We start from the raw sequence: 24,166 nt of genomic DNA on the forward strand, positions 1-24,166 counted from the left end.
TTAAGCTTCGTTGAAGTTGACAATGGAACTCCTTTATTTTGTCTTTAGTTAAAGTTGATACCTATTGTTGGGCCAACGTAGAAAAAGATACAATTACAAAAGCTTTGGAACCTCAGAGGTTTGGCCGACTAAAAACGTATCACCTTCAACTAAGCACTCCATTTTCTCTTGGGCTAATCCAACTTTCTCTTAGTTTTTATGTCCGTACCCATTAGAGAGAGCAGAAGCCATAAGTGCAGACAAGGGCTACGCTAGTTATTGCATCATACAGTAAAAAGATAGGAAAAATAATAGGACAGTGGATCTCCAATTTTGCTCATTTTATGTGTATACATGACATCGGAATGATTATTCTTCCCCGTTACATTATGTTTTCTCAGTTTTCGTTTCTTTGGTGATAGCTCTCTGCTTTTTTGTTGTCTATTTGAATGTTAGGGACAGTAAGTTCATTAATATGCTAAGCTTGCCACATTTTCTCACAGACCTCAGCTTCCCTAAGTTAAAATAGCTCCTTACTTTTAAACCAATTATCTCCAACAACAATAACACTAAATGAAAAAACAAAAATGCACAAACTGTAGGAAGGAATTTAATTATAGTTAAATATGTTGATGACAGACCCCCTTTAAGATGGAGAAAAAGCATTCCAATTAACATATGTTTTGCATAATTATCTTCATAACTAGTGTTTTTGATGTGTGCAGTCGCGGTTTCCATGCTGCACTGATATGATTTACAAAATAAAGTAGAAGCAGCCATTTTTCTTTTTCGCAGATCACAAGAGAGATAACATAACCGCTACTATTGCAGAGATTATTATTATGTGAAATCATTCCTTGAGGCTTTATAAAAGCATGACATTTTTCGATATCACAATGGTATTTGTTAGGTAAACTTTTTCTTTTTACAAGGAAAAATAAAAACTAATATTGAGGTAATATATTTGTAGAATGAACCTGGCACCTAATTAGGTGTTGCTTCCCAAAAAAGTGTTATTCCACTTAAACAAAACACTCATTCCACACTCTATACTGTGTTAAGCAAATAAAACTTATCCGACCTGTCATTTTATTCTTTCCGATCAGGGTTGAATTACATAAAAGGAACACAAAAACGTTTCAGATTCTATGGCAACAGCCTATCAATGCAAGCTTTTGTGTCACACGACGCATGATCTCCCCAAAAATTAGAATGGGGCAAAATTTTACATCATTTCCAGAGAGAATTTGGGCTGAACCTTTTTGCAGTGTTTGTAATGCTGCAAAGGTGCCAAAGAGATAACTGAGCATCCCAGTTAGGTTGTGTTTTTTCCCAAATATATCATGGGTGAACTATCTGCTTGAGTAAAATATTAGTATCTACTATTTATTAAGTGCCAACAAGTTACGCAGTGCTGTATAATTTAAGTTGGGTAGTTGACACACATAACAAATATACATTAATACATACAGAGACCAGGAGAACGCTGCCTGTGAGCTTACAATCTAAAGATAGAATATTTGTCTCCTCATAAGAACAATAAGAAAGCCAATTGGTCGCCATAATAATTGGGTCAGAATCTTTGTAAAGGATTATTACAGGGTTAATATTTAGAAGAGTTTCAGGTTTAGTTTCCCAAATATGAACATCACCACGAGGTCCTGTATGCTAATTACATTTTATAATGGAAATATTAAATTAGCATATATGGACACGGGGGGATTTCACAGCAAAATCAACAAATTTAGAAAGCCAGCCCTCTTTAACTTTAATAGTGTTAGAACAGCATACCAATGGGTGCGTGAGCAGGGAGAGGAGATTATAAGAAGCTTCTGCATGCTGTCTCACGGGTATTCTACACTTTTAATTGTAATATATTCTCTCAACCTATCTGTAAGTAACAGCGCCGCTCCGCCTGTCCGTTTCTGCTTCTGTCTATTGCTTTACAGCCCTCTGGAACGCAAAGGGTTACAATTAATAGCAGTTAATAATATTAAATGTTAAAAAGAAATAAGAACTCTCAGGGAAATCCTCGGGAGATTGTCGCGAAGCGTACATAGCAGCTTAACTAAGGAGATTTAGTTTAAAACACAACACATGTAGTTTAGAGAATCTGTGTATCCCTCGCTACACGGCGTGTCTATGGAGAATACTCGCTCTGATTTCCTCTACAAATTTTTCTTCTTCATGATTCAAACGGGCAATATATTATCATAAATATTTTTAATATCTTTTGATCTCCCTCCTGTCCCCTTTGTGTGCTTTCTTCTTAAGCTACGCATCCATGAATATTTTAATGTGACTTTTTGAGCTTCTGCGTTAGGGGTGTTAACTAGAAATCGCTCGGCCCCCCAGAGAAATTTTTGAAAGCAGGAAAATACAGTGAGAGGCCGAGAGACATGCTATTAGAAAATGGGGAATAGGGGGAGGAAAGTGGAAGGAAGGATAAACACTAGAGGATAAAAGAGTGATATGGCAGAGCATTAGGCAATCAAAGGCTATCCTACGTTAGATGATTTACCTTTTGATTTTTAGTTCTAAGGTGTTAAAGATGTCTCCAGTTCTATTGAGGTTTTTTTTTTAAAACTACAAGGAATCATAGTCCCTATGGTTTTAAAAATACACGATCTGGGAAACTTTGACTCAGATTTCCATGTTAAAGTCTCCATGTGGCCCCACTATGACACACACCATGTAAATGTTGTCATCTAAATTAAATATTAAGTCACCTCTAGGCTTAGAATCGACTGAATATTGAAAAAAATGCAATGCAAATGTTAAATTGTAATCTATTAATATTGAAATTATGCCACTGTAAAAATCTAGTTACTAATTGCTGAGACAGACTGGTCAACTGGAGTTCTTGACCTGTTGTTGTAGGAAGATGACCATCAATATTTGGATAGCTGAGAACATGTGTATAGACAGTGGCGTGTTCTAGCTTAGGCCTACTTTTCCTAGGGCGGTGGGTGCAGGGAGCAGCAGTCCCCTGGTGTAAAACTGAAGGGGTGGGCAGATTATATATATATATATATATATATATATATATATATATATATATATATATAGACTATGCATTTCTATATTCTTAGATGATATAATGGAGGCTAGTGAGGCTGAAGGTGATAGCACATATAGTACAAGAGCCAGATGGTTCCATGTTACTATTCCAGGAGTAATGGGCACCCGTTTCCCCCAGCACTGGCCTAGCCATTCACAGGTTAATTCCCTTCCTATCCATCTTCTTTGTTAGCTAAAATCACACTCTGTGCTGGAACCCGGGTAACAACAGGTCAGAGACATTTATCAAACACATTTCAACATTTATGATTTAACATTAGAACATTTCAAACCATTTTTTGAAAAAAAATACCTTCATGGCATTTATAACAATGTAACTGACATTCAACAAAGTGAAGCGAGAACAGTTCTATATGGCTTATTATTTCCTGCCCTTCCTCAAATCCAAATTTTATTTTCACATACATACGAACCATTAGGCAGGCTCTACAGCGGAATGCTCACTACTTGATGAGTTTTTAACTGCTCTAACAAGGGAAAGGGGTCCGTCCGACATTTTCCCACCCCTCTGTGCTTCAGAAATTCTATTTTTTTCACATGATGGCTGGGGTACACGTTATATCCCCTTAAGGTTGTACCTTCATACCAGCCGTCTTACTATTTATCATCCTTCTAACTAAAGGCACCATCCTTAGACGACTCATCACGCTGCCTGGGAATATACTAAATGAGCTGACCCAGAGACTTTTTAAATATTAACCCTTTAATAGCACATTGTGGAGATTCTATGTAGTGACTCATCAAATGTGTTGACCAAATGTCTATCTAATACCTGACTTCATGGACACCTTGTCATTATTAAAGATACATTTAATTGAGTCACCTGCGTTCAAGCAAGGATATTAACCATTACATACTGATAGCAAAAACACCAGTTGGGGGTCTTAGATATGATCCCAGCAGTGTAGAATAAGAAGGAGACAGTTCCAGACTGCATGACCCTGAGAATCTGCCCCTTCTCCCAGAGACTATAAGATTGGGGCAGAAACTAGAGGACTGCATTGGGAGGCGGGTCCCGCGGGACCTGCCAAAAAACATGCGGGCGCGGGCGGTCTTGCTGGGGCTGCGGGCGGGAGCGGGCGGTCAGGCACTGCGGGTCCCGGTAATCCCGCGCAGTCCCGCAAGGCTGTCTTCTCGCTGCTCCATAACAGTGTCTCCTATCTTGCTCCGTCCAGGAACAAGGCGGGGTCACGTGATGTGACGTCACTTCCTGTGACTCCGCCTTGTTCCTGGGCGGAGCAAGAGAAGAGACGCTGTGAGGGAACAACTTGCGGGACTGCGCGGGAAATCAAGTAAGGAGGCGGGCGTGATTGGCCACAAATGTGGCGGGAGTGGGCGGGATTGGCCACAAATGTGGCGGGAGCGGAACACCCACATTGCGGGAGCAGGATTAAAAACAGCGGGAGCGGGATTAAAAAAGCAGTCCTGCGCAGGGCTCTAGCAGAAACCCTGAGACTCGGGGTCAAAGCCTGAGATTTCCCAGGTATACTCATCCCCTATCTCTACTGTCACCCAATTGTTCAATTATGTGATAATAGCTCCCTGAATTTTCTCTCTAGAGGACTCAAGCATCTCACTATAAGTGCAATGACATCACATTTACCACATCCTAAATGTTGAAGGTCAAATAATGTGTACATTGACAGAAAGGCCTATATTCATTCATGGTGCCAAATCCTTAAACTACAGGTGGGACCTTTCAGAACTCCCTATTCCAAGCCCATAACCACTCATCAAAGCGGCAGATTGGGCAGAGACCAAAAAAATCAGTGTCATCTGTTAAAGCGAGCAGTTCGGTACAGGAACAGTTAAGAATCTTCCTTTTAAAAAATGCATTATGTGGTGTTACCTGCGTATTGTTATCCTGCGCACTGCACAAAATTCTTTTATATCACACTTCTTAATAGTTTATGTGATAAACTGCTCACCTTAGTGTTAGCACATTATGTGTAGGAAATTGTGAATCTTAATGTATCATCAAAGTTATTTTACACGGTTTAGTAAGAAAAAAGAAGGTATGCCTTTAATTGAAACACTTTATAACAGTTTGTGAGAGTGACGTGACTTTATTATACAGGAATGTTATATAAATGGTGTAGGCGTCATTTTATCACTTAATTGCAACCTGTTTCATGCCTAAAATACACATATATTCATAAGTAAAAAAAAAAAAAACTTACTGAGAAACTGTTTACATAAACATAAAACATTATTTGTCACTTAGACATTTGGTAAATATGTAATTAATTAATTGCAGTAACTGGTATAATTAGCTGGAGAAGTGATTTCATATTCCCGCATCGGAATGAGCCCAGTAAGCAAAAAAACAACAAACTTATAGTAAATGTTCCTTCACTGGGATATAGTCTTTGTTACATGGATAGCAAAATGTGGCCTCTCGGTTCACTATAGGGACCACAACCTTCTTCTATGATTGAGCTTGGCAGAGGAGTTGTGGTTCACTATAGCCGGAAGGCCAAACCTGACTACACTATTGTATAGTATATCATACGACCGAAGGTTTCAGGTGTCCAAATCGGCATACCTGTGTTGGGGACGTGGTAGGGGTGACCCCAGAAAAAGGTGGGATCATTCAGTCACCTTACAGGAAGAGCTACCTTGTGCCGCTCAGCCGCAGAGCATCGTAAAGTGGAGACAAGGGAGCTGCAACAGCACAGACCTCTATTGATTTTACAGCTCCTGGGCCAGTCAGGGGCAATCAGGATGGATCTGCTCAACTGGCCCATGTGCCTCATATCCTACAACAGCAGGACAGTGAGGCTACTCAGGACCCTACCCAAAAATTGGGACCATCATCGTCAGACCATCATCTGTAGGGAGTATGTCATATGTATCTTCAGAAAATCAGTGTTTTGACATATCAACATGTTATTGGGACCTGCAAACAGCTAAAAGGGACACCAATATCAAATACCTACCATATCACTGGTTCCATAAGAGTATCGTTGGCATGGAAGCCGTCTAGGTAGCAACTCTGTCTGTCACCTCTATTGCTTTTGTTTCTTCTTTGCATCCCTTTTTCTTCCTCCATACATTCACCAATCCTTGTGCTTCTCATTCCTAGTTTCCTGCCCTTCTCTTTATTGTGAAAACCCAATATAGCTGGAAAATTAATCCTTTAAATTGATATACAATACTCATTTGCATGACGATGTCAGCAGAAGGCAAAGCTGATCATAGAACTTAGAGATAAAGGAAAATGCTTAAGTAGAAAATCCTAAAAAATATTAATACTGTCATGTATTTTAATGTATTTAATATTCAGATTTTCTTACTGTCATTGATGTTTTATTTTTTTTAATAACGTCTCCCGTTGTGAGTGGCAGATATCTCAGTGAATCTTACAGCGGCTGAAACATTCTATCAGTATATAATCTGTTTGTAGCCCGACTTCTGTCTGTTGAGATATATAACATTACTTAAGTTCTTTAAAAACTAAGCTGTGTGAAAGGAAATGTGTATTTATTGCTGCGTCTGTGAGACTGCAAAGAAAAATCAGGGAGAGGTCTCACATAGTAGCTTGAACTTTGGGAAGTAACTCCACTGACGGAGCCTCCAACCTTCTGTGTAATTTGAAAAGATAGCAGGGAAGAGTGAACATCTGTACTCCATCACAGTAACAAAAATTAGAAACATAAGAAATCAAGTAACGTTACCTCCTTACACGTACCAAGCCAAGGTTGCTTCTTTAGGGCTTCCATATTCTTTTTGGATGTATTATCTCAATACCAGGAAGAAGGGGGATTTAAATTAAGAACATACTATTTAATAACCTAGTAAAATAGGTTGAATTACTGTAAGGACCCTCAAATGGTATAGCCATAGAAGTCCAGGAGAACCCAGACTATTAAAGTCAGACCTTGGCCACAATGGTCCAAAGGCAAGAAGGGGCAGGATTAATAGAAATAAAAAGAGGAGACATAAAAGATAATTAGGAAAGTAAAATGCTTGATCAGGGAAGGCAGAACGAAGAAAAAGGGAAGGTAACAGGGAAAAAATGGAGAAAGAGTACTTAACAGAAGGGCCTGCGCTAACAGGATAAAGAGAAAAATAGGGTAACATTTCCAAAAAGCATGCAATAGCAACCATTTGGGTAGTCAAATAAGTAAAAGACAACACAAAAAAAGCTTTTTAAACTTCAGGGGTATCAAAGGCCACAAGGTTGCAAACAGCATTTAGTTTCTAGATATCCCTACTTGATCAGATGGCTCCTTCAAAACTATTACTATTGCTAAAGCTGACTGTTTCTGTTCCCTGGCCATTAGTGATGATTGACAGCGCTAAAGAAAAGCATGGTGGGGGGACTTTTTGGTTTGGTAATTGGGGTACACCAGTCTACACCAATCAATTTTAAAAAAAAAATTCTGCATTTAATAAAAGTTCTGTCACTTCTGTTGTCGGACCCACATATCAAAACTAGAGACTCAGATCATTATCCGCGGGAAAGCTCAAAGCCGCCGCAAACCAGGAATGAAAAACGCTTAACATTCGACAGCAGCAGGGGTGCATGCTAACCTGCCAGTATCCGCCACACAACATTCATATCTTATGAGATCCCACCAACTCCCACAATGCCTTACCTCTGCGGGACACAATATCTGATTCTACAGAAGATATGGGTTGGGGGTATTAAACTAAACCTCAGCAAAGGAATAAAAAAACTGCTTACATTAGCGGTGAGAACTATCTGTGTTTTAAAATCTGAGCTTGACATAATTTTTAGGCTCTTAAATTTACCCTTAAGTGCATTCACCTGTCTTATAATCCATCTGGCCCTCGGAGGGTTGCATTGAGTGCACAAATAACCCGACTAATCAACTTGTATGTGTGCTGTTACCACATTGTTAAGACCAAGGAAATAGCTCTCCTACCATCGATCAGGTTTAAAGGCAAATATCGCAATAAATTGTGGTTATGGAAAGGCTAAAAGCTCTTTCTTGTGAGAAAACCCTGTTCTTTCTTGAAATGTGGTCCCTGTGGCAAGAAACTAAACATAAAAACACATTTAATAGCCTGACCTGTACAACGTGATTGTTCAGCCACCGATTTTATACTGAGATTTATTTTAGATACAGAGCCACAGATTTTCCTATCAGAGAAAATCGTTCATTGGGTTTGCGCAGGTAACACTGAGCCTGGCTGCCGGATTCATTTGAATATTTTTAATGCTGAATTTTTATTTATTTTTTAAATCTGATTTTTTTATATTATCTTTACAATCTACAAAATTCCATTATTTGGTACACAACTGCATTCTTTTTTATAATTGTGTAACCTGTCATGGATCCACAATGGAAAATACTGAACTCGAACAAGCATATTGATAATAAGCATTCACTTCAATAAACAAAAATGTCAAGAAAACAAGCTGCATCCCTGCAAAATATTAAGTTAACAATACAAAACATGTGCTATATAAATACATGCGTATACAAATAATACCCAGAAGAACCAGAGAATAATATTTGGAGCTGTTATTTATCCAAACTCACATAAAAGGTTAGTTTAATACTTTGAAAAGCAACACAAGCAGCCGTTTCATTCCCTAGCGGTTTTTCAGCTTAGAATGAAAAGAAAAAAATAAATGTTAAAACATATATTTTAAATGGACTGCCGCCATGTTTTTACTCTATGATGTTGGAATCATTGTCTAAACTAATGTGGATATTTCCACTGTCCAAATGAGACATTTTCATCTAATAAAAATGTTAGGAAAAGTATTTGCCTTTCATTTCAGATCTAAGGCTCACTGAAGGTATGTTCAGCAGAAGACATCTTCTTGCCAAAACTCCAGGGCTGGCTCACATGGGAGTTCCAGGTGGTCTAAAGAGACCACCCCACTTACATGCACAGAAAGCATCACTGATTTCAATGGAAGCATTTTCCACCCATCAATTGCCTGGCTCAACCAGCCAAGAGTGGCATGAAAACAGGACCATAAAGGACTTCCTACAGGTATATGATATGTATTAAAGAACTTGCAAAGTACTTTCATATATATTCATTATTGGCATACCTGGGTACTTTCTTAATAAACGGACCCTGTGACTTGAAATATTACCTTTTAAAGATTCTATGCAATGACTCACCAATGTGTTAACCACATGGCTCTAGTACCAGTGCTCAAAGAAACCTTGACCAGGGATATCAATCATAACATACTGGTAGCTAAAGGAATAGTTGGGAGTCTTATATGTGATCCTAGCAGTGTGAAAACACATAGAGTCTGTTCTAGACTCTAGGAAAATGCTGAGACTTAAGGACAAACCTTGAGAGTTCCCAGGTAGGGCCATTGGTGGGGCTGTGTAGGACACTAGAATGGAATAAACACAAAGTGTTTATTCACAAAAGGGAGAGTTGGCAGGGGAGAGTTGTGTTAACTCTGTCACTTCACTATTCATTCTGAAGATCCAACACTGGCAAGTTCCTCCAGCATGAAGGGCTGAGCTGGCCCTGTGTAATGTATAATTCAATGGGTGAGGAGATTTTGGAGAAATCTTGCTGATTTAGATACATTATACAGGGTCTGCTCTGCAGCAGAAGCTCACTGGGCCTTCATAATGTATAGTGAAGCCGAGGTGCTGAAACACAAACCCCTGTAAACTTTCCGAATAACCACCAATGTCATTTTGTCCAGGCTGAATTTGATATCAAAGGAAGGAGATAAGATTGTGAAAGGCTTACCTTAATACAGTTCTATAAGGCTGATCCTGAATCATGTAGCATAGTGCCGTACCGTACACGTCTTTTACATACCACAGCAGTGGTTTTCAAACTAGTTTACAGTACAGGGCCATGCCTCATGGATTTCTCTCCATCTGGATTGAGATCTGGACTTTATTACAAGAAAAGCTTTCTGAGAGGACAAATCAGCATCTACAGATAATCCGAGCAGCTAATTAATTGAATTTTCTATGCAACCGAGAAATAACTAAATGCCAATATTAATTAAATGTTCTATTTTCACATTTTGATTTCAATCATTCATTAAAAAAAAATCACTAGATTTTAATCATGATTGGTTTGTGCACAGTGTGTTTTGGGCTGCTATATTTCTGCTAATTTGGCCAGTCCTGGCTCCAAGAAATCCTAGCGTCCCATGAAAGAGAAACACTGCTAGAGCTCAATAACACTCAAAATATACTTTTTTTTCCATCATCAGTGATACATTCCTTTTGTTAACAAACTCCATAAAATGTTACAGCTTTGGTTATGAATGTAAGCCATAAAAACTGTAATAAGAGAAATTAAATATCTAATATGAGGCTATCAGGAACCCTGTGAGAGGCAAAAGGAAGCTAACAATAAAAACGTGCACAAGTGGTTAATCTTTCGAAACAAGGGGGAAAATTGGAATCCTGTTTAGAAATTAATGACTGAGTATAAAAGGCTATGAAGTTCTATGTTGTGCTAATGTATACTTATGCGTTTATTGTCTCTTTAGGGTGTAGGAGTTCCAGATGTACTTCCATCGGAGACTTCCCACATACTCCATGGTGAGCAAACATTAGTTCAGATTACAGCAAAGAGAAAAGCCCAGCGTGCGCTGATTTGCATTACCAAATGACGAGCAACTGTCCATAGCCTGAGACCAGCCTTAGAAAGTATTATTATTATTATTTATGGTTTTATATAGCAGCGCTGTACAATGGGTAGGCTTGGCATGACAAGACAAGTGGTATATAACTTACAAAAACAACAGGTGAGGAGGGCCCTGCTCAAATGAGCTTACAATCTAGAGTATGTCTTATAATTGCCACATGAAAATAATGACTGTTAAAACTGTTCATCTTGGTGCATTCCCAAAATTGGTTAAGCAGGATCAGTAGATTGGTCTATCAATTTTATATAAATTGTGTATCTGTTAGGATGCTTCTGCCACTGTGTAGGGAGAGTTTAAGGACTGGTATCCCTGGTGGGGGCGCAGGAAAGCAAGGAGATCTGGATTTTGTTGTTTTCCGCTTTCTGTTTAGTTTCTGGCGTTGTTGCAGGACTAGCCCTTGGGCAATGCCCCCCAGCCATCCCCTCTGCGACCAAGATCCTTACTGCTGAGCACTGGGATAGGATATCATATCCCAGCACACCGCCTATCCAGGACACGCAGCGCATAGGATGAGCAGGCAACGGAGTCTGTGCCATTTATGCACAGGTCTCACAGTGTAACTGGGGTGAATGAGGAGATCGAAGCTCTCCATTGTAATTGGCCAACTGAGTAATGGCTCAGCCGGAAACCCAATCTCCCATCTCTGTGATCTTCCCTTTGTTGGTGGCCGAGGGGCTGCTGTTGGCCAATACCAGAATACACCTCTGATCTCACGTATAAATATACGTCAGGCTTATGCTCCCCTCCAAAAAACACACCTAAAGATGGGGTATTACATTTGCAACATAAAAAAGACTGGTACTTTCATTTATATATATCATTATGTCACAAGCACAATTTTGGGCAATGTGCCTCTCGTGTACTTGTGGTAGTCATCATATGAAGTATCACTCTGTACAAACATTTACTACATTTACTTTTCCTGACTCACCTCCCAGGACAGCAGAAATCAAGAGGTGTGTGCCGTATTTTTTAATCAGGGTTTCTGTGATCTGGGTCAGAGAGGGTCTCCTTCCCAACTGACGGATGTTCCGGACAAATTCTGGAGCCAGAGTCAGGTTGGGGAATTCTTTACTCTCTAAGGCCATGTTCTTTACTTTCCAGCGACCAAACTCCCTGCCCAAGGAGAAATATATTAAAACACACGGTGAGACATTGTGCCACATTTACCAACACAAAACAGGAGGAAACATAAAGGCAATGTGATTGCTCTAGAATTACAAAAAGAAAAATCTCCATAGAAATCAATAGAACATATCAAGTTGATTGCACTCTATTTTGTACTTCTGCATTTAATATTCATTAAAAGTCAGTAGGGGTAAAATACACGTGATTCATATGAAAATGTGCTTGTTTAACTTCCATCCAGGTGTTTTTTTTTATTATGTGCCATAGACTAACATTAAGAAGTAGTAGTTATTTCTGAAGCAAACGGTTTAACATAAAAAAGTCAGGTGACCCCTAGCAGCATGGAGCAGAAGTGGCTCTGCTGAGTGCATAGTCATAGTCTATGGTATGACCGTTCCTTAAATTATCCCCAGTTTGGGACTAAAACGAAAGAGCTTTTATTCACATGGAAATTAAATTAATGCAAACTATTGTTGCGGTTGACAATAATTTACATTTACACACACTGAACTACTGACATTGACAAAGAGGAGTTCCATGTTATGCTACTGGTACAGAGCTCAAAAATATGCTGTTCCATACTGCCCCTAATTCTTACCTTTATAGAAGAATCAGCATTATATGGAAAATGGATATCTTAGTCTTAGACATATTGACATAAGGGTATTTCACTTGCTGTGTCCATTGGAGGGCTTTTGTCCAAGACTATGGAAGCCCAGGCTGGAAGCTTGTGCTTCCATAAATATTATAGTACTACAAGTTCAAAGCTATGTCATCATATTTCCTGCTCCTTATGAGAACTGTTCTTATTATAGAAAATCCATCATTTTCCATATTTTCTTTCAAACGCATTTTAATAAAGAAATAACCACGTATGCAAGGCGGCACCCGGGCATAAAGAAAAAAAAAAGGTACATACATCAAAATCTATGCATTTGCTAGCAATTTCGAAAGCATGCGGCAGAAATGAAATTTAAAGCTCTGTCATTGTCATGACAGGTTCCAGCAATAGTGAGATCAATTAGCAGAATTCGTAGCAAACCATAGCATTTCCTGGCAGGTAAGAACCAATTTCTCTATCTGCTTTAAAGCTCTAGGCAGTATTGATAAAAAGGATTTCATTCTCAGATAGCTGCTTGTCACGGGCATTCTTCAACTGCCATGTTGCAGAACTGTCCAACTAATTCATGGGGTGCCCTTGGTTTCTCTAAAGGGATTCTGACATCTGAATAGTGTTTTCATATATATATGTGCAGCAGAGAGAGAGATCCATATGTTGAGTGGGCAAAATTACAAGAAAATGTATAGATCAAAAAAAGAAAAAAAGGTTCTTGGCCACTTTGGGCAACTCAACAGATTTACCTATTCTTCCAGTAATTATTCTCCCCAATTCAAGGGCATGATGATGTACCAACGGGATTGAAAAACAATTTTATACTCCTGTTACGCTTGTAATTCAATATAGGTCGACCATTGCTTAGCTTAACCTGTATATTTAAGGATTTATAAACTAAATTGTGAGTTTAAACTAACATCACATCACATTATGAAGGACCAACTCCAGCAAGTTTCTCTTGCAAAAAAAAGGCTGAACTGTCCATGTATAATTTCGCTAAATCAGCAATATGCCATTGAACAAATCACCCGACATTAACAATGTATTATGTATTGGCAGCTCAATCCTTCCCACAAGAGGATCTCACTTAGGTTAGCGTTTTATAATGCACTGTAATATCAAGGAGTTGAAATATTGAAATCTCACCTTGACTTACCTGCAAAATTGTGGATTAATAAATAAACCTCTTGGGTTCACACAGCGGTATGTGAGACCAAGTCCGATCAATGATTCAATATAATTAAAGCCCAGATCCAGCCTGAGAAAGAACGAGAAGCCCTAATTGGTCCCCACTGGCCTTCATGGATGCATTTAAGCACTTTTACCCCCTATGCTGGGCAGCTGCTCCACAAATACACCACTATTTCTGTGAATCAAAGAGTCACGTGTCTCCTGTGTATTCCACCTTGCCAGCTTCTGAACTTGACCTCTTGTTCTAACATTCCCATCTCTGTGAACTACATTTTCCTTCTGTGCGTTTCAGAATCCCTTTACTTATTTGAAAGTGTCTAATATATCCCCCCACCCTTTTTTTTGATTCCACACGATACATACAAAGATATTTTAAGCCTTTCCTGCAAAGTTGTAACATATAAAACGTGCGCCATTATCCTGTCCTCCTTTGAACGGTCTTCAGTTTACTCTTGTATCTGTTCTTTCATAAATCTGTACAAAACGCACACTTAAATGTGTCAAAATGCAGTAAAAATCCCATACGGATGGAAGGATAAAACTCACATTTAAAGAATCCACATCAAAGGGTGAGACATCAACCGATAGTCAAAAGATATACGTTATGTATGACACACTGATCCAATGTGCCAGATAGGCATCCTGATTGCATATTAGAGGCTCCTAGCTGTGGAATTAATTTATATATGGGGAGAATGTGGCTAAGTAGATGACCTTCAAACTCGGGGGAATGTTTTGAAGCTGCTGGAAAGTTGGGTTTGAAGAAAAAGAAAATATTCAGGCATAAAGAGTTTCTCTGGACAACATGTCTTATGAGGTGAGCTTCCATTCTGTTACTTATTAAAAAGACTCGAAGTAAGAGGCAAAGATTCCATAATAACAATCCAGCTGTTTTTTCAGCTATTCTGATAAAAGTTTAAAGCCTAAAGGCATCAAAATCGCTACTGCTAATGTCACCATGGAAACCTATAATATGATAGAGAATGAAAATAGCCAGCAAAAAAAAAAAGCCCTAAACATTTTTTACACATTTCCTTTTCACAGAAAAAAAGTGTATTTTTTCATGCTTATATATTTTGAAAATTGTTTCAACACATAACAAAAGAAACTAGCAATTTTTTTTTATTAAATATGTATATTCATTCATTTTGGAGAAATAGCTGTAAATAAAATGTGAATGAGGCTTTACTGGTGTAAGTGGAGTTTCATACAACGAGGAATCGGCACTATTTAAAGGAAAGCCGGATGGGTAAGGTTATAAATCCCGGTATTTAAGGGGCTTTTCTACAACTTCTCACAGTCCTTCTCTTGCATGTCCATTCTCTTTCTTGAACAACCACTGACCTACAGATCCTATAGACTACAACTCCAAAAACTATAGGAATGCTAGGAACTGTAGTCAACAGCACCAGCAAAGGCAAATGGTTGCCAACCATTTTACTAATCATCTCACTATAAATGGTGGCTGAGGATCCTGAGAGTTGTAGTCTACATTACCCCAAGGGCTAGGCATTACCAAGACTGTGTCTAGTCTACCTGTAATGTTCAAATTCTGATATGTTCTTCATAATAATCAACTTTTTATTGTTCAGTGTTGCGGGGGATCTGGGTTCAGTTCCTGGCCAATGATCCATTGTGAATGAATATGCCCTCCAGGACATACTTGAAAAAAAGAGAAATCATCTGGCTACAGGATGCCTATTTCCATGACTACCTTCTACTCTGTTTTTTTGTCTCTCTATTGACTGTTGTATATGTGGAAGTTGCAGATCATCCCCAGAGGCCGCCTCTTCCTGTTTCTCCACCGTCATATTGTTCCCACAGGATAGACACAAGAGCTCCTGAGACACAAAGGTGGAAACACAACACAACCCTACCCGCCCTCTAACTCTCCATGGCACCGGCTACTATAGCAACAGGTGTGGCACGGCTCATGGCAGTAGACGCTCAGCTTGCCCACTGATCAGTTGGCACCTTATTACTTTTTTGCTGAACGTTCCAATGTGACGGTACCTGCCATAAAACTTATGAAGCAGAAAAGCAGCACATTGTCCTTCTCCTATTCCGCGCTGTATAGTGACTGCCAGTTCCCCGAGTGCACTGATCCAGTGTTCTGGTTCTGCTTGCTTTGACACTTGGCTGTTAAAAACCTGTGTGCACCGGTGTGTGACTCTGGCCTGTGTGTGCATCTGACCCTCAGATCCATCTGTGTTCTAGCACACAGCTTTTGCATGACAATTACTTTGTGACTCATAGATCCCTATATGTTCTTTTGAAGGTTCCTGTATGGAAAAGCCGCTAATGCTTAGCTGTTCATATTCACCATGTGAATACACCTAGTCACTGGCCACCAGAAATCTGTGACTATTAGCTCAAAGTGTGCACAATAGCGATGATTGTGTTGGCTCTCTGTGTGCAGGACATTTATGAAAGCCAGAGGCCCGTGTAGATACACACACTGACCACAGTGCATTGTGTTGGAGGAGACTTCCCTACGTTTGCTCCCGCAGTGCCCTTTTTCACAGGCTGTGCCGGGATCACTGTAAACCAAACACTCTCTCCAATCACTCATTTTGTATGGAACCCACATGGAAGGTGCCATTAAAGAAGTACAGTGCCTATTGTTTTGTGTTAAGGATGCTTTATTGTTTGCCTGGAACTGCCTGATCCTGGGCAGGGAACAGGTCACTGTCCAAGACGGTCACAGGCTGATCCTTAACTTGCTCAAAAACTACTACATCATTGACGTTCTTGAGGAGAACAAATCCCCATGCTTCCCAGTCCTAACTGATGCCAGCATTCCTTTTTACATCGTTTGTAAGATATTCCACCTAGCCATCGATCCCCAGGTGTCAGTCCAGCTGCAAAACTTTTTTTTTTTTTAATATGTGCAGATTTTACATCATTTGCGTCAGTTAATGCTAGATTGTTGATGCTGTGTTACATCATAGAAAAGTATAGTAAAGAATAGTAAAATGTGTGGTGGCTTTTGATGTTTCGAGTGTGCTGTTTCTGTTATCGACTGCATACATTCTATATTCTTAGTTATGCTGCTGATGTCACAGTATGTCTTGTATATGATGTGTCTTGGAATAAACCCAATCAAGTGTGCACTGATTGAGCTACTTATCAGCTCTCAGTGAGCCCGGAATGAACTAGCTTTCATTTCCCTGTGTTGGCTGACCAGGCTAGCCATCAGTTCCCTGTGAGCACTGATCTAGGCATCACCATCACGTGTGCTCTGAATGTGAATGTAAGCGCCCTGATCTCTGATCTCATGTATTTGCACTGAATAGTATCACATGATCACATGCCTGTATACACTAAGTGCTGATCTGTTGGAGGGCATTGACTGGACACTATCAGAACCCCTGTGTGCTTATCTGTGAATATCACTCCATTCTTTAAAGGGAATTCTAGCTATCAGTGAGCCGTGTTCCCTAATCTGTGACTATCAGATCCCTGTGTGCACTGATCCGGATCATCATCTCTCTGTGTGCACTGATGTATGGCTTTCAGATCTCTGAGTGTGCTGATCTGTAGCTATCAGCTCCCTGTGTGCACCGATGTATGGCTATCAGCTCCCCGTGTGAATTAACATGTCATCCCAATCCTGTGTGCACTGAGATGTCGTTTTGCATGCTCTGCTCTGTTAATCCTAGTTCTTGTGGCTGTCATTGCCGCTTTTCTAATTTTAGTCTTTGCACACTGCTCATAAGTCTTTATCTGCAGTTACAACTCCTCCTGTGTGCCCTATGACTACAATAATACTGCATGCACTGCTTTCCTACCCTTTACAGAATAACCATACTGCTATTTCGCCATTACATTGTGGACACATAGCTCCCATTTAAGCATTCATGCTATGCCGCTAGCTTCTTTGTTTCCTCTGCACGTAAGCATAGAGGATAAGGATGCAAGGTAGCCTTTATTAAGGGTTAAGCTCAAATAATTTCTGACTTCCCGACTAGAGTGCACTGGCTGCATACGTTCTTCTTCTTAAGAGCAGGGTATTCTTCTTAGCAGGATACAGCATTTTTGTCAGGTAAAATGGCTGCGGAGACATATTATAGTAATCCATGTGCTGAGCGCAGACAAGAGACATGGTGATTGAGATGTCCATTGTGTGGCAAGACTAAAAAGGGGATATAAAAAGTTCCACCATCCAGTTCAGACTCTCTTGCAAATGACTGGAAAACTCTCATAGGGATCCCTCTGAATGGGGACTCAAAGCCCTACATGCAAATGACCATCTGGTTGTCCTGAGTGTGTCTAAATACTTCTGTGTGTTTCCAAGCAGTTGGTGACCATCCTGTACTATTTTATTTAAGCACAAAGTAAGTCCGTTACACCAACTTTGTTTGTTTAAAGGAAATATAGAAACATAAAAATTGATGGCAGCCATTCAGTCAATCTGGTCTGCCCATTTCTCCTGAGGTAAAGATGCAAACCTCAATCAGTCCTTGGTCTTGTTTTAAATCCAGGATAGCCATATGCATGCTTTAATTTCCTCACTGGTTTTGTATCAAACACTTCTGCTGGGATCCTCTTCCTGGACCCTGCTGGGGTCTTCCCCTGCTGGCTGATTGCACACATTGCAATCAGCAAAGCAGGGCTGTAGAGGCCTGCTTGCTGATCACATTGAGATCAGTCAGATCATGAAGAGGAGGGGAAGAAAAATAGTTTCTCCCCATTCCAAAAATATAATATATATATATATATATATATATATATACATATATATAAAAATAAAAATAAGATTTTTTTTTCTCTAAAACATGTGCCCCTTAGCCCTTCCACTAGAAGTAAAAATATTTTTAAAAATCACTATCACAAACCTCTTACACCAATAGTATTATGAATATGTAATATAGGGCAATAAACTTTGTGAGGCTTTGTCAAATTTGGAAAAGGGGAATCAAGGTTTTAACAAACATATGGTTTGGCTATAAAAAACCTGGGCCTAAAGAGGATAATAGGACTGTGCAAAGAACAAGAGGCCATCCACTCAGACCTCGAGAAAATAATTTTCACTTAAACCAGTGAAAAGTGTTCTTTATAGTAAGAAGAATAAAGATGTGGAAATTACTACCTACAGACGTGGTGTCATCAAATTCGATAGATGCCTTTAAATGTGGGCTAGAATACATTTTAGTAAAGAACATACAGGGATTATAGTTATGGTTATAAGGATGGGATTAGCTATGGCTTGTTGATCCTGTGAGAAATCAGTTTGCCATTTCATTTGGAGTCAAGAAGGAAATTTTCACCTTTTTGAGGCACAATGAGGGTAATTTGCCGCCTTCTGGATCAACAGCAAGAGTGAAATGATGGACTTGTGTCTTTTTTCACCATACATTTCTGTTACCCTGGGTACTGTATTTGGCTACCTATTGCACCCTGAATACAGTAGTCAGTGGCCAATAGTCGTCCCTGTATTTTCACTATGAAACCACCAAAAAACATTTGATTTCTCACCTGTGAACTCTATACCTCGTGGTATACCCTTGCTGGTACCGCTCGGCAAAGTCCACATACTGCTGGGTTCCATGGAAGGGTCCCCTGTTACTAAGCAACCAGTCCAATGACGCCTGACCGGGTGAAGGGGCAGATCCATGTTGCCTAGATACTGTTGCCGTGGCAGGTCCCAAGTACAGCATTCCAGTCAACCATGCCAGCACCAGCCATGCCCAATCAGAGCGGGTGTACGGGTGCCACCTCATGCTTCTCGAACGCAGCAAGATGCTTCATTCTCTCCCTCACACCCTCTCTCCCTGTCAGGAAACAAAAAGGGAGGCATGTATTTAGAAAAAGAATAACAATCAGTTAACATAACATAAATATATAAATTGCTTACAATTCAAATTCTTGGGAAGTTAAAACGTCCGCCATTAATTTTCGTTACAAAAAACTGTGGTTACCATAGTAACTTCTGATGACAGCAGCAAAAAATTAATTAATAAAGTAAAAACAATAAAAACATTTTGTACAAATGAAAAGTGTTTCCAAACAAACAATCTATTGATATAATTAGCTTTCTTAGGAAAATTCCGTCACCTTTAAATTAAAATTTTCACTCAATTGCTTACCGTGCTCTACAATAAAAAAGAGAAAATGCATCACTGTATTATTAGGGTTCATTAAATCTTAATACCGCTGAGAAACGTAAAATGTTAGGCAGGCATTTAACCCTATAAGTAGACGAGGGTAAAGGAAATAAACCAAAAATAGTGCAAATAGCATTGCAAAAAAAAAAATAGATAATGCCACGTGGGTAATTATTTTGTAGCTAATGGATGACATACAGATACGAAAGATGTAACAGTAAATGTGATAAATCCTGTTAAGTAGTAAATGTTTGTAAAAATGTACAGGAGGTAAATGAAGAGACAATGAAAGGAAGTTTTCTTTTACTGGGAGGGTGGTAGATAAGTGGAAAAGCCTCCCAGCAGAAGTGGTAGAGGTTAGTACAGTAAGGGTTACACATACACTGGATAGGCATCAAGCTATCCTGAGACAAATAAAAGACCAAGGACTGATTAGGGTCTGAGTCTTTACATCAGGACACATTGGCAAACTGGATGGGCCAAATGGTTCTTATCTGCTTTAAAATTCTATTTTTCTGTGTTAATAACAATTGGCATACTATGGAATGTTATGGTGTGATTGTGTTACATACGATATTTAACAGACTGTACTATATTTGCCTTTTGTGCTGTTTTCAGTTTACCAAACGGATTACCAGACAGGATTTGGACCAGAGGACTCGAGGAGAAGCTCTGCCTCTCCAGTTCTCCGGGTCAACATCTGAATCCTCCGGGTCACCAGAGCGGGGTCCTGACACGCCCCACTCCCCGCCCATTTCCCCTTGAAATAGGGGTGTTTCCCCCAATGGTCAGCAGGAACGCCCACTGACATCGGCGGGAACGCCCCCAACATCAGTGGGCAGTTCTGGCCGCGTCCCGCCAGGGTAGGCTCCGGGTTGCCGGAGCCCAGAAGTTCCAAGGTATGCTGATTACTCACTGGATCAACAAGATCTATGCCTCGATTTCTACTATCTAGATTTGTGTGATTCACAAACATGTGAGGTTGTCCATGGGACCTCTTTCATGCCAGTCCCTGTATTCTTGAATCACGGGAACTATTTAATCATTTATGATAGCCTATTTTGATTTATATTGACTGTGCACTTTCCCAGTTCACTGTGCACTGTCAATTATTGCACTTGCCCCACATCAAGCCTCTACTGTCTCTTTAAATATATTTACCCTTTTTATTATTTATTATATATATATGTATTTTGGCTCTAACAGACATCCTTAGCATTTTATAGTTTACAGTATAATTAAGAGGAGGTACAATAAGTGCAGGAGTATAATAAGCACTGTAGTAAACCTGACATTATGATCAGGGTATAATAGATAAGGAATACATTAAGAATGGAGGTCTTAAGTATTTACCCCTTCCACTTGCCTCCCACCGTCTTTCCTTTTAATTTCTCTGTGTAAGAACCGTGTTCTCATTTTACAATTTATTAAACCATCCAAACAATAAAATAATTTGCTAAGTTAACAAGCCGACTGCTCGGAATTTATAATACTGTAAATCTGACAGGTGTCACCATTAAGAGAAAATATACTTCAAACAGAAAGTATAGGATGTTAAAAAGCTTAATGGACTATAATTTCATATATGAAGTACCGTACTCTCATTTTGTATTATTGCACTTCTCTGGTTATCTAGAAGAAACATAATTAGACAATCACATTAGGCAAAATAATGAAATGGGGGGAAAAACGGAAAAAAAAATCAACAATATACCTTTGCGTGCAACACTTTCAGAGACAGATATTAGGTAAACAAAATGATGTTATTACTTTTAAAACCACTTATCAATATTGAGTGCATTTTGTATTATTTCCATTGTTTCGCAACATTAAACAGACCAATAACATTACAAAGGTTTAACACTGAAAACTACTTGAATGAAGCATGTGCGGCTATGAAGAATGCGTATTTTATTTCGCTGCAAAGCAGTATCTATGGACTAATGGCTTAGCTCTAAGGATTTCATTATTAAATACAGCAAGTGATCTCTTAAAAGGAGAGGTTTTAAGGGTTTCTTTTGATTTTCGACACTAGATGTTATATTTTTCAGCAAGCCGGACTCATTGTCCACATAAAGATATTATCTGATGCGTTATTTCAGAAGAATTCGCATTCAAATTGACAAAACATCAGCTTTCGATAAAGAGCAGCTAAACCACACAGCAATTTGGATGAGATCGCTCAATTCGCGCAATCAAAAATGGTGATCGGAAATCCAGATTTTATTTTAAATAAATTAAATCTCCAGTCCCTTGATGCAATTTGTTCCTGGATACGTTTACGTTCCCATCTGAAATATAAAGTATCACATAAACTAGTGTACATGTAAATGATATTTGATGTACTCTCCAACACACACAAATAGTTTTAAATAAGGCATAAAGCTAAAATGTTTTACGCCAATAGATCTCTATCCAGTCTATAAATGATGAGAATAGTAAAATGTAGCAGGCTAACCTACGCATTTCGTCTCCTCCGGAGTTATTATCAAGAACAGGCCTCATGAGGTGAAGCATGTAGATCTTTGTTTGTGCAATCTGGCCATTGGCTTTATCCACAGGCATGATCTTGATAAAAACTCTAGAGGGGGTGGAATATGAACATGCGCGTAGCCCTTTGATTGTAAAAACTATTCTTTGTTATGAACCTCCAACTGCAGACTCTATGAAAATGGTGAATCCCGTTCTAGACGGAGGAAAGAGCTCTTCCCTTATCCCCTTTTCTTTATTGGTAATACTTACAATTACAAAGAAGAGGAAGAACATTTAGTATTACCAACAGTTGCTGAAATTAAAGACACTAACCCAGTGCCTAGGGTGACCACATGGGCCATGTTTTGCAGGACACATATACGTTTTTCATACTGATGACCAGCACAGGTAATGACTGCAGTATGTGGGATGTATAGAACCAATTCGTCAGTTATACATTCTCCATACTGCAGGGCAGCACTTTATCTGGGCTGGGCAGCAATACGTAAAAACGATATGTGTCTGATGTGGTCACCCTACCAGTGCCTCTGGGAAACTGTGTGTGTTACCCGGAGTCCCTGGGTAAAACGTGGTAAAATTATTGGCTTGTTTAACATTACTATGTCCTTTTTGGAATAGATTTGACTACTGATTGTTCCAAATATAGGTATTAATTTGTTTTTTTTTGGTTTCTGGAATCTTTTTTTTTTAGTATGGTACATAGTTGGGCATGATACCTTACTTCAAATAGAGAACAGCATATTCTCGACCTACACAAACCATATAAAAAAGTAGCACGTGTCAAGGGAACAACATTTAGAAAAAAACAATTAAAAGGGCAGGTCACCTAATGGAAAAATGTTACAAATATACTTTTTATCAATCAATATATATGAATAGTATATGGAAAATTGCTAATAATAGTAAACACAAATCATCACATCGACTGAATGAAACTTGTAAATTATCCCATTACATACAATCAATAAAACATAGTACTTTTGTGGAAAAAATAGATTACACGGGCAGTGACCCTAAACAATGATGTGACTGTTTATTTGTTGCGAGTGTTCCCCAAGGACTAGTAGAAGGATATTATCGGCTCTTATTATGTAGCTATGGAGTTCAATATCACACAGCTAAGGGCTTTGTACGAAGAATGAGCAGACCACACCAAACTGCAGGATGCTGTTTAGCAGTGTGAAATGACCACAGCCACCAGAAGACCTCCTGATGTTGGATCAACTAATCAATGTAGCTCCATGGCTTAAGGCAACAAGAGTAACAATGCGTCCCCGTGTGAAGGAGAATCTTCATTGTTCTCTACAAGTAACAGAAAACATCAGTTCTGTTCCTACACATTCAGTCAACTCTGCGACATGTAACACTTTTACAACTAAATGCGGCTTTAGAAACATCATTCCAAATACCAGGGAATGCTTAAAGCCCTCCAGTTTTGTAATCATTTACAATTTTGCTTCATTTATACCGTATTGGCTCGAATATAGGCCGCACTTTTTTCCCCCACTTTAAGTCTTTAAAGTGGGGGTGCGGCCTATAATCGGGGTCTAGCGCCCGACGCCCGGGACATACAGTCCCGGGCGCCGGGCAGGCAGCGGGGTTAGGATACAGATCCCCCGCAACGGTGCAGGGGACCTGCATCCTACTCCCCGATACGCTCAGACAGCCTCCCCTGCCAGCACTTCCCACGGGGGGGTGTGCCGGCACGGGAGGTTGTCTAAGCGCATCGTGCGGACCCCCCCCCCCGGACTTACCGGAGCAGACTCCCGGGTGTCTTGCGGGGCCGGCGCAATACGCGTATACAACTTCCGGTGCAGGCACATCCAGTGCCGGCACCGGAAGTTGTATTGCGTAGATGTCCCCCGCCGGCCCTGCAAGACACCCGGGAGTCTGCTCCGGTAAGTCGGGGGGGGACAGTGGTAGCATATCTCGGGGAGGGAGGACAGT

At 39.7% G+C, this 24,166-nt stretch overlaps 1 protein-coding gene across 1 annotated transcript in view; it reads right to left on the reverse strand.

Moving 5' to 3' along the window:
- BRINP2 (BMP/retinoic acid inducible neural specific 2) overlaps positions 1-24,166 on the reverse strand; it is an 80,529-nt gene that overhangs the window by 48,599 nt on the left and 7,764 nt on the right. The window contains exons 2-3 of the mRNA XM_053468702.1: positions 19,098-19,393; positions 11,616-11,800 (exon numbers count right to left, since the gene is read on the reverse strand). Of these exons, the coding sequence (XP_053324677.1) occupies positions 11,616-11,800; positions 19,098-19,342 (430 nt within the window). The 5' untranslated portion in view covers positions 19,343-19,393. The remainder of the gene's footprint in view (positions 1-11,615; positions 11,801-19,097; positions 19,394-24,166) is intronic.

Source organism: Spea bombifrons, chromosome 6, assembly GCF_027358695.1.
Source record: "Spea bombifrons isolate aSpeBom1 chromosome 6, aSpeBom1.2.pri, whole genome shotgun sequence".
NCBI lineage: Eukaryota > Metazoa > Chordata > Amphibia > Anura > Pelobatidae > Spea > Spea bombifrons.